This window comes from Falco peregrinus, chromosome 7 (assembly GCF_023634155.1).
Source record: "Falco peregrinus isolate bFalPer1 chromosome 7, bFalPer1.pri, whole genome shotgun sequence".
Classification (NCBI taxonomy): Eukaryota; Metazoa; Chordata; class Aves; order Falconiformes; family Falconidae; genus Falco; species Falco peregrinus.
Window position 1 is genome coordinate 79069347 of NC_073727.1, and position 12117 is coordinate 79081463.

General features: G+C 37.8%; 1 protein-coding gene across 5 annotated transcripts in view; it reads left to right on the forward strand.

Moving 5' to 3' along the window:
* The window catches only part of SMAP1 (small ArfGAP 1), a 96074-nt gene that overhangs the window by 17217 nt on the left and 66740 nt on the right, over positions 1–12117 (forward strand). For all 5 annotated transcript variants that reach the window (XM_055809576.1, XM_055809577.1, XM_055809578.1 and 2 more), the window contains exons 2-3: positions 9376–9509; positions 10213–10298. In XM_055809576.1, the coding sequence (XP_055665551.1) occupies positions 9376–9509; positions 10213–10298 (220 nt within the window). The remainder of the gene's footprint in view (positions 1–9375; positions 9510–10212; positions 10299–12117) is intronic.

Below are 12117 nucleotides of genomic sequence, written 5' to 3' on the forward strand. Positions count from 1 at the left end.
AATCCTTCTACTTTGTCACCTTACAAGACAGCTTGTGCCAACTGGCTATTAGACAAGAAAAAGGCCATTCATCTCAAAAATAAACTGCCGTTACCTGTGTATTTCCAATTGTTGTAACTAACCAGTCCTCTGATTTACAAACTCCATTTGTTCATATTCCTAACTTAGTTTCCTGTGTGAAGTTTTTGATGTTTGAAATGTTGTATGACTTGAATATAGTCCAGAATTAAAGTAGTTATCAAGCCAGGCACTTAATTTTGTGGCTTAAACATAGAACTGAAAGAACGTTCATGCCACTGTACTTCCTTTCTAGTTAAGGTTTTATACAGCTCTTGATATAGGGGTGCTGTCTTTAATTTCTTTGAAACATTTTAAACAATTGTTGGTCCTGTTGAAGCAGATGGATCAGTGAGCCGAAGGAATAATTGAAACTGGTTGATACATATTTGTGTCTCTCTTCTAGAGGCAGGACAGGTTGTGCAGGGGGAAGAGTTTCATTCAGAGTACTTCTACACAGCCTCTTCAGAGCTATGAATAGGACTGAGCTTAATGGATTTGTTGATGACTCATGAAAAATGGTTATCTAGACAGAAAAGACAAACTTAGAGGAATTCTGTCCCTGAAACACTATACCACTTACCAGACACTGGCTAAAAATAGTCAAGTGATGCTTCTAAGTTTTGTCTTTCCACTGTCCTTGCAATATACCTTGACCCCCACAAATTGCAGTTGTTATGGAGCTGGGCTGTTTCATTGCTTGTATTGTCTGCCTTCAGTGCAATGTTATGCTGTTGAGTTCAATTGTATTTAAATCTATTAAAACAGCCCTGCTTGTTTGAACCCCCCTTCTGTTTTTTTTAATATGACAGATCTGAAGTTCTCAAATTCTGGCCTTGACTATCTATCACAGGCTTACTAAGCCAGCTACAAGAGACTTCTGAAGATGTCTTCTAAGATCTTTTAAAGATGTGTTTAAGCTATGACCTTTTGTCTTTGTTTATATAGAACAGTATTTTGTTGCATACTTAGACTTTGATATCTGAAAAGCATGCAAAGACTGCGCTTGCATGGTTTTCCTAGTCGTAGGGTATAGTGGTAAAGCAAGGAAGCCTTTTCTACTGTAGAGGAAAAGAAATCAAGCTTAATGTGGGGAAGTAGATGTGACACAAGAACGTGCTTCAGGCTGTTTGTTCTGCTTAATCAGAAACTAATTCAGTGGATCAAGTGATGGGTAAACAGTCCCATATCAGTAGTCTCTGAAGGTTCAAAGACCTTGAATAACATTTTATTTGAGAATAAAGATTCTTGTACCTTGGTTCTTGTGGTTACCTTTGCTTGAAGATCTTTATGTAAGATCTTTTATTCTTTCTAAAATTTGTTCTTTAATTCACAATGTCTGATGCAGAGGACATGATTAGCATTGCAATTAAGCTTTTTGTGTTGTGGGGTTTGTGTGTGTGTTCTTGGATTTTTTTCCTCTTTTTTTTTTTTTTTTCTTTGTGTCTGCTGAGAGACTGTGGATCAAAAATGGCTGGAGATGGTGGATGTGATTCTACCTTTTGGGGGGAGAAATAAGCAGCCTCCAGTGAGGTTAGTAAGAGGGGTCTTTGAAGAAGCAGGATTAGACTGAAAATGGATTCTAATAACTGTATTGGTTTTGAGCCTTGACTTAATCGCTGTCTCTAGGATGCTATGTTTCAAGGAGGGAATCTCGGAGGAGTGACTATCGTTTCGCCTTGTTCTTTATTCTTCCCTGAGGAGCTGCTGGAGGAGGGACAGTTTTGTGTTACTTAGCTCTTCTTGTGTTGAATTACACAGAATACAACCACTGCTTTCTGGGTTTCTTTCTTTGCTCTGTATCTGATATGTGAGTGCTTTCTTCTGTTCATGATCTTTATCTGTATCCCATCTTGAAGAAATTACAGATGTTTCTGCAAAATATTTGTTGATAACCTGGTTGAAATATGGAGTAGCAGAACATTTGTGTAATATGAACTGGGGGAGTAACACGGAGAGAGTGAGCACTGCATGGGGCATGCTTGCGCTGATGCAGCCATTGAGACTTACTGGTCTTTGGCTAGAAAGTGATAGTTTTCAGGAAGTGGCTAGCAACGAGTCAGGGCGAGTCAGAAAAGATGTGTAGGCTTTCTTGCAGTTAATGCCCTGTTCCACAAGATGGAGCCAGTTATTTGAGAAAACAAGTCTCTCAACCAGCAGCAGAATTTGGAGACACAGAGGAAAAAGCAAGTGACTTCACTGTGGCCACTTTTATGGTCAAAAGACAGGTGAGCTGCAGCTGAGGGCAAGGACGAATTGTAGTCTGCCATAAGTATTTGAAGATGTTGACCCAAGATAAGTTTGCTGCAGACTGTATTGAAATGCAAAGCAGTAGCACTCTGTTATATGTAATACTTGATTTCCTTCCTTGTAGAATTGCTAATTGGCAACTGCAAGAATGTAGAGTGGAAACTAACTTTGGTTTTATGTGCATCTCATACAAACCTTATTTAAACTTAAGCTTGACAAGCTTTCTTCATTGATAACTTTGTCTCAAATTTTGTAGTCTCCTGGGTAATTGGGTTTATGCATGTAGCATAAAGGGTTCAGAGTAGTTTGCCGAGATGTAAACCAGTCACCCATCCCTTTGACAGCAAATATAAAATTGAAGGGCTGTGTACTTGTTGGTTTTGCCCTAGTTCTGACCTCTGTTTGCTCTCTGTAAATTGAGATGTTTAGTAAGAGTGGGCAGCACTTGTGTTGCAGCAAAAGAAGTATTTCAGTATTAACCTTGCAGTTACATTAAGCTGAACACATGGTAGTGGACTGATGGAGGGAAGGAAACTCTCAATTATTGCAGTAAGGGAGGCAACCATCATCATTCTCCTATTTTGTAGTCATACGTGCAGTAATCTTATACTTGCTCCATTGTGGGCATCTCCCAGTTATGTCATATCCCAGTACTTTTGTTTCCTTTTGCCTCTTTATTTTGTTCTGGTCTCTGCTGCCTTTTTTTTGTTTTTAACTTGTTTGTGTGACAGTTGGTCCTACTCCTGCCCAATCTTGTCTGTTAGCGTATAACCTTTCTCACTGACTTCTTACTGCAGGTAGAAGCAGAGGATGGAGAGTTGATTGAGGTGTTTAAAGCAGTTGCAGGATTTTTATACAAACTAATCACAGCACTGAAGCAGTGTTTCACACTGTATTGACTGTTTGTATTGATATACAGTTAGTATACAAGGCTTCCACGTTTTTTGTAATACAGGTGAAGTGCTTTTCCCTCAGCGTTTTGAATGAGCAGTGTCATGTAAGCCTTGTTCTGGACCCAATACAGTACTATGCATCTGCTGATGCAAAATAAAAACCCAGCAGTTTGGAATAAAACTTAAACCTTGGACTTCTAAAAACTAATGTGCTTTGTCTTGTGTTTTCTTTGGAAATGCACTATACCAGCATTATCATTCCTGTCATCATTCTTGCCCGAAGATCTGTATCAGCTGTACCTACAACCAACTTTTTGTATCAGCTATAATTACATTAGTGGGGTGTGTCAGCAATCTGTGAATGTTTATTGCAGCTTCTTCAGTCAGCTTTCTAATGTAATGGAGTGGAAGAACACATGGTCCTAATTGAATGAGTTAGGGGGGTGGATATATATATATATGGGAAGAAAGGGATATATGGGAGTATATGCACACACATCAAGCATGTGCAAGGTACTAGTCTGGTTTAAATAATATGGAGGAGAAATATCCCATAAAAAATAATATCTTGAAGAAGGGACAGTGTGGGGGGAAAAAGGGGGGAAATTTTTGAAATATGTTGGGACAAAAGCTTTTGCCTCGCTGGAAAATATGTAAAAATGATGCTTTTTTCACAAAATTCACACTTTGAATTTGCGTTTTAGAATAAAAGAATGTCATGTCAAGATGGATAACCTTTGCAGCAATTTAAAAATTGGTTTGAAATAAACTTATGTGAAGATTTGTTTCTAAAATTATGTAAGTTACTTTCAAGCTCTATTGCTTAATTTTTAAACAACTGAAGTAATTCTTTGAGATGTTCTCAGTTTTTTAGTAGCTGTAGATATTTCTGCAAGTAGGGAGGATGTTGGTTCTGTACAGTAACTATACTGGCATGGAAGTCTACTGTAACTGGAAAAAACTCTCCAGATTGGTTCTTAAATTCACAAGTTATCTAGCAATTCTAAAAACTTAAAGACATGTCAGAAGACACAACACTTCCTGCTTAAATATTTTTTTCATTCTTAGTCTAGATGGTCTCAAGTAAAGGACTCCATAAATACTCTAAACACATAGCAAATACTGCTGTTCCTGTGCATCTAATGGAATTCTAGTTTCTATTCAAAACTTGATGTACAATTCCTAACACAAACTAATGTAGTAGCAGGCATGGTGGGTTGATCCTGGCGAGCAGGTGAACACCCACCCTATGTCTTGCGCGGTTCCTTCTCCTGTGGAGTGGGGAGAAAGTAGGAGAGTGGAAAGACTTGTAGCTTGAGATTGTGATAGTTTAATAAGGAGAGCAAAAGCTGTGCACATGAGTGAAGCAAAAAGAGAATTTCATTCGCTACTTCCCATCAGCAGGCAGATGTCCAGCTACATCCTGGAGAGCAGGGTCTCAGCATGCGTAACAGTTGTTTGGGAAGGCAGACACCATAACCACAAATGCCCCCGCTTCTTCCTCCTTCTTTCCCCCAGCTTTTGTTCCTGAGCACGATGTCCCTTTGGTCAGTTGGGGTCCACTGTGCCTGACTTGGTCCCCTCCCAGCCCCTTCTCCACCCCCTGCCTACTGTGTGGGGGTAGAAGGAAAGCCTTGACTCTCTGCAGACACTGTCCAGCCGTAGCTAAACCATTGGTGTTACCAGCACTGTTTTAGTCACAAATTCAAAGCACAACTCCATACGTGCTGCTATGAAGCAAGTTAATGCCATCCCAGCCAGGCCCAGTGCAGCAGGAAATGTCCCCTGGTATTCTCCATTTAACATGGACAAGGCTCCAGATTAATTTGTGTGAAGTCATTTGACGGCTCAGATCCATCTTTCTACTTAGCTCTTACAAGAAGTTTGCACTTGTGCTGGGTTTAAATTCAAATCAAAACGTAGTCATTGCTTTTTATGAAGGTTACCAAATTAAAGTTGCCAGTAAGATTAAATATGCACAATGTACCTCGTGGATTTTTATTCAGGGTTAGTTACTGTGTAAAGGTTACTTCAATTGTTAATGTCAGGCCATCCTAAGGAATGTTGTCACATGTTCACAAGAGTGACCTAATGCATTCAAAAATCTTGTCTTGACAATTCCTCTGGAAAATAGCACGCACACCTTCACAGCTGACCTTACCTAACTACCTATTAAGAACTGAAAAGGAAACTTAACCAGTAGAAAAATATAGAAAAGAAATAAAATATTTAGATTGAAGAAAATAAATTAGATTCTCATCTTGGAAGCAGCAGTCTGGTTTAGGATTGCTGATTCTTTTTCCCCTTGTTTCAGCCAGGTAGCGTTTCAGGGACTTCATAGTATCCCAGTATAACCATTGGTCATTTTCAGAACAGTACCAAGTCCTACAGCTTTTTTCCTTAAATTGACTTCAGAAAAGGATGAAAGAGGCTGAAAATATTTTTAAGCAGTTAAAAATACCTTAAAGTACTGAAGACATTGTTTGAAGTATGTTTTTATGTCAGTGGTGCATTGATAAGTGGTGCAGCAAGCTGGTGAAGTGCAGCTCGGCTCTTCTTGTAAAAACTTTTAGTAAAAGGTTTGTATTAAAATGGCTTTCAAAAGAATAAAATTACAATTGTATTAAAACTTACGTCAAATAGTATTTCATGTTAATGTTGTCTGATTTGAGTTGGTATAGTGCAGTTCTTGATAGGTAAGATAGCATTGCTACTGACATACAAAGGTGTTTTAAATAGCATGAAATAGTAGTCATCAAGATTCTTAATGTCCAGTCTTCATTTCTGAAGCCAAATGTCTCTCTTCTTAATTAGCTAGCAAGATACATACAGTAGATAAAGTAGATTCCTTTTGTAAATTTTGTTGGAGAAACCCAAATCTTTAAGGTATCTTTAAGGATTCAGTGAGAAGAAACCTGTGAGTATTTCCACTAAGTGCAAAATACTTCCTGTGTACAGAAATAAGGATTCTGACTTTATACAGAATTGAGATAACTGTAAATTGTTTATTGAATCAGTCCAAATAACTGTTAAACATTTCTCACACAGGAAGGTTTACGGACTTCAAGCTTTAGTTGACTGGTTAAGTCAAGCACAGCTGGTTTGATGCCCACAGAGAAAACATTATTTTGTAACTTCTTTTGACTACTGCTTAACTGTGGCTATGATTAATCTGTATTAATTAAAAACATTAGTCATTTGAAGTGTTCAATATTGTGTATTGTCATTAGTCTGAAATACATTCAGAGATTACATATGAACATTTTTGTCTAGACTCAGGTTTGTCTGTTGTTCTGTTGCTTAATTTGTTACTTTATTGCTTAAATATATTTGATTTCCCTAAGTTACTTCAGGAATAAGTACAAACTAATGAAGTCTGAGCATCTGGGAAAATAAAAGACTGCTCTTTTCCAGGAGAAAACCAGCTAATTGACAAGCTGTGTTATGGTCTTGTTAATAAAAAATTAAGTTAAAATGTTAAACTATGATATTAATGATCTGATCTGTCTTTTCATTTATTAAGAGAGACTTTAGTCATGTCAAGCCCTCATTCTGGTCTTTTCTCATTAACGTAGAACTTGCTTGTCTGAGATATCATAGCTAAGGAAGAACCTGAAAAATAGGAAACTCACGTGATGTCTAGCTGTACAAAAACTGTTGCAGTAAAAAGTTTATAGTGACTGTAAACACTGTATAGGATAACGTGAATGGCACATAAATGCAACAGATAAGCACCTTCTGTCCCTATAATGCGATCAAAACCGACCTTCCTCTTTGGAAGGCACATCCCTGGGTTATACCTTGGAGGAAAAAACCTGGAGAAGCTGTTGGACACTTCTTGCTTTGCCTTACCTTTTTGTTTATAAACCACTATGGGTACATGAAGCAATTGCATAAGCTGAGGTGCGTTGTCCATCTACAGTGAAGTGGCTAAGAATTCTTCTGGTATACTGCTTTAGCTGAAACTTGCTATGTTCAGGCAAATGGCCTGCAAAGCTCTACCCTGGAGTACTAAAAGTAAAGTCATATAAATTTTAAGTGGGATCTTCCTGTAATAATAATATAGGTCTACACAGACTGTAAGGACAGGGTATTTTGTGTTTGTAGTGTTTTATAAGGGAAAATAGAAAGGCAGATTAACAGGTTGCTAGTTGTTGAACTATTTAAGACACACGTTGTAAAAAGCTTGGCTGGTTTGATCTTACCTGACAAGTAGTAGTTTTAACGTAGAAGTGCCCTGTGGGAAATTATGTATTAGTTTCAATGAGTAACTGTTAGATCTCTTGACGCCTGAAATCCAATTCTATGATGGTAACACTTAATTTTGAAAACTGCCAGTCATCTTAATCATTTTGGTTTTAAAGGTTGACTAACGGATGTAGGTCACTTGACTTTTTGAGATCTTGAATATGAGAAATTAAAAGCAAGGTGGCTACCTTAAATATAGCCAATATTTCCACTAGTAAGGGGAAGGCTTCTTGCAACAAATTTGGGGACCTGTGAATGTATCTTGGGATTTTTGAATACCAGCTCAAAAGAATGGAGTCTTAACTGAAAGGATTTCTCCCAACTTGCGTGTTTTGGCCTTTTGCTGAACAGTGCTGCATGCTATCAGGGATTTTTTTTTAATTTTTATATTTTTTTGTTCTGCCCCCTGCAGATGAGTGGGCTGTGGGTGAGTGGGCAAGAAATTGGGAGGAGACAGCTGGGACTGTTGCTGACTCTAACTGACCATTCCCCACCGTATGATTATGCTCAGCAATAAATGCTCAAGGAAAGGAAGAAGAAAGGACATTCTTGGTTACGGTGGTGTCTTCCAAAGCAAGTCTTGTGTGTGCTGAGGCCCGGCTTTCTAGGAAGTGGCTGGATACCTGCCTGCCAATGGGAAGTAGTGAAGAAATATATTTTTTTTTTTTGCTTGTGTGCAGTTATTGCTTCACTTAGTAAAACTGTTCTTATCTCAGTCTGCACGTCATCTCACTTTCCTTCTGTTTTCTCTCTGTCCTGCAGGAAAGTGAGTGAGCAGCTCTGTGGGTGCTTGACTGTGGTCAACCCAACACAGTTCTAAGCTAAAGATCAGGAGAAGAAGGCATAAAATTATTTTCTAGGCCACAGGAATGTGTACGATTTATTAATATTGTAATGCAAACTGCTACAGTTGCATAAGTGGTCTAGGTCCGCATCTTATCATACAAAAGTGGAAATTAATTGCTTGAAATGTTTTCCAACTCTTCAGTGTGCCTTCTTGCTTGTGATGATCAATGACTTAATCTTTGAGCTCTTTAGAGCTCCGAATCAGATGGGCTTTAAAGCAGTGCCTTAAACATTGGTGGTGTATGGGGCTGAAATAAAATGATATAAATGTTTGAGACTGTTTAGTAACTTCAAGTCAGACATCCCAAGTGTCACTGGGAGTTCAGGCCAGCATATTCTAGGTCTCTCTGAACATGCCAACACAGCTGAGAAACAATGGTAAGGTTCATAAATCGACCTGATTCTGTGAGCAAATTCATTGGGCTGTGAATGGCAACTGATACTGTAGCGTAGGAATCGAGGGTACTGAATGGGTTCAGTTTTCCACTGTTCTTAGTCGTGGACATTTTCATGAGCTAGTTTTGCAAATCTGTGTATTATTCCCTAAGAGCTTGCATGCTACTGTTGTAAAGTCTGTGCTGTATGAGGTACTAAAGCATTTGTTACATAAATATAAGATTGCCCTGCATTTAATTCCAAGTTCAGATACGTGTCTTGGGATGCTTTTAATTGGAGAAAAGGGGGCAACTTCTACTGATTTCTGCTGATGCTTGCATCTTATGTGTAGCCACAAGGATTATTCAAGATGTAAGCAAAACTTTGTTGTTACTAGTAAGCCAAGTTTGTAAAGTTTGTTTGGGGTTCTTTTTTCTCATGTGCAGGGGAGGGCTGTGTACACCACCGTATGACTTCCTACCTTAATCTGGCTAACTCGAATGTTATGTGGCATCACTTAGAAGTAGGAAGATGTAGATAAAATTACTAACAATGGAGATTGTTAGAAGTAATAGATACCCCAGAGTAACAGTTGTGAGCCTTTATCCATACTTGTTTATTCCTGTTGTCAGTATAGAACTATGCTAAAGAAATTCTTCACAGTATATGGAGTTTTGAAAATAATTGATTTCCCTATTCCCTTTAGGTCCAAGATGGGCCTCTTGGAACACCGGTGTTTTTATTTGCATCAGATGTGCTGGAATACATCGAAATCTTGGGGTCCATATATCAAGGGTCAAGTCTGTCAACTTGGACCAATGGACACCAGAACAAATACAGGTAAAATACCTTAAAATATGTTTCTAATTTGAAAGGAATGCCAGGAGTCCTTCTGAAAGGATTTGAGCGTATCATGATGCCCCAACTTAAATGTTTTACAATTAAAGTAGTTTTAATGTGTTATATTTCTACTGTAATGAGTTTAAATTCTGAAAACTCACTTCAGAAATTGGTTTAGCTATCTTTTCTGTATCATATTAGCTATATTGTACCTTATGTGGGGACTCTGAAAGCTGCTGCTTTGTTATGTCTGTAGCAAATGTGTTGCAAGCCTTTTCCTTTTTAGTAGGGGATAGTAAGGTAAGGTTCACACATTTGTCTCATTGTTGATTACATTCTTTTGGTGTACCAAGCCCTCACTATTCGAAGTCTGCTCCAGTCTGAAGCCTCTTTATGGTGCCAGACACATTTTCTTACCTTTGTTCCTCTTGGTTTGAACAGCCATCCTAAAAGATGAAAGCTTATCTTTTGCTGGATGGGTTAGTTTATGCAGTAAACAGTGTCTGTGTTGTTAGCTTTTGTCCAACAAGTCTTGGCAGCAGCCCTCCTGTGCCATGGGAGCATCTCCTAAGACATATGACAGCAGGGAGGTCTCCAAGTTAAAAACTTGATGTCATTTAAGCATACCAGTAGCATTCTGACTGTTTCAGGATTTAAAATGTTAATGGACATGAACTAACAGTTTTCTACCGCTTTTCCTTAGTGCATGCAGGAAATGGGAAATACTAAAGCAAGACTACTCTATGAAGCTAATCTACCAGAGAACTTCCGAAGACCTCAAACAGATCAGTATCCTTTTTGGTTTAGCTTTCACATTGAAATGATGTTTAATGCGACTTTAGATGGTATGACCGATTCAAGGAACTGCTGCGTTTGGCAACTCGCCTTATTTATTTCATTGACATTGTTGTACAAGATATGACAGTGGAAGTTGGGAACTGTTCAGAAAAGGTTTAAATTACTTCAGTTATAGCAAATCTACTTCATAATGAGATTTGGCAAGCCCCATTTATTTTTACTTTCAGAAGAGGTGACTTCATAAATTTCCTGTATGTAGGAAGTTAGAGTGATACTAGGAAGCTCTTGAATATTCTGTCTGTATCTTGAGTAACTGCCAGCTGAAGTTAGAAACATTTGAACAGGAAATAATGAGCTGAATGGTGAAGTAAAATGAGCCATTGGATCCTACTCAAGTGAAGTATGGATTCCTTTCTCTAGATTAGGTACTCTGTAATTTTTTTGAGTTGGAGTGCGTACGTTCTCTGAAGTGTGTGAGCACAGATGAGTAGCATGAGAATATCTATATAAACCAAACCTCCCTAATGGCCACCACTTGTGTTGCCGTGTGGTTATTACCATATACCTGGAAGGGAAGGTTGGGAGAAAAATTGTCACCAATAAATAACTTTCCTTAATACCTTATTTGAATGTACTGAATCATTAGGATAATGTATAATGGCATTAATTTAGATTTGTATTGGCTCCTCATACAGTGAAGTTACTCCACAGGTAGGATTTGCTTCACCTGATCTTACTGGAAGTCTTTAACTATAATGAGATCCTAAACAACTACTGTTAAGTGAGCTGAATCTTTCCTTACCTCTCTTACCTTGAAGATGATACAAGCTATGGAGGCGGCTAAACAGACTTAGTTGTAACTGGATCTGAATTTTCTTCTTCTATGTCCGAAAGTGATATTGGTCCTTCTGTTTATTAGATAGTATGCTTGATATGCTCTGCGCAGAAGTTTTTTTTTTAAGGGTTAGCCTCCTCATTACAAAATGCACTTGAGCAAAAAAGATACGTTTTTTCATATTGCAGTAGCTTTTAAGATAAAAATACAATTTTCTTATGCATATGTAACTGTAGCATTCCAGCTGTAATATTCTAGAACTTTATTTCAGCCATAAGACTGAAATACTTTGACTAAAACTTATTCAAAAATAGGTCTTGAAGATGTATATTTTGTTCTTCCCGCAGCTAACTTGAATTAACTGGTGTTATTGCAGGAGAAGCAATAAAGCTTTACTATAAGCTTTTCTTGCCAGATCAGACCAAACTCTGCATTTTTAGACTTTAAAAATAATCACTTTGATACTGTATATTTTGAAATAATTATATAGCCTTTTAAACAGTTGTCGGTTTCGAAGTGTTTCTAAGGTCTTGGTCAACTGCATATATTTAATTTCATGTGTTTATTAAAAAACACAGTGCTAGGAGAGAGGATGCCAACCTTTTCTATTTTATTTCTCAATTTTATGTTTTATTCTCAATTTCCCCATAACTCTGTCAGCTACTTACCTACATGGCATTCATGACAAGCTGCTGTTGTGGGCTTTTTTTGCCTTTCCTCTTTGCCCTTTGTATCACTACAAAATCAGCACTGTCTCATCGGTATTCTGGTTATGAATATTTTAAATACTCTGAATATTCTTTTGGATTAACCATGAAAACTCTTTGCATGTAATGATCACTTTTGTGTTTGTTCTTCTATGTTAGTGTTTAACTTCCTGTAGCACTACAATATAATTATTTCTATTTTTTAGGTAGTAGAATGGAGACACAAGAGAAACGTGTATTTGAGATCTTCCCAAAATCTCCGGCTAAA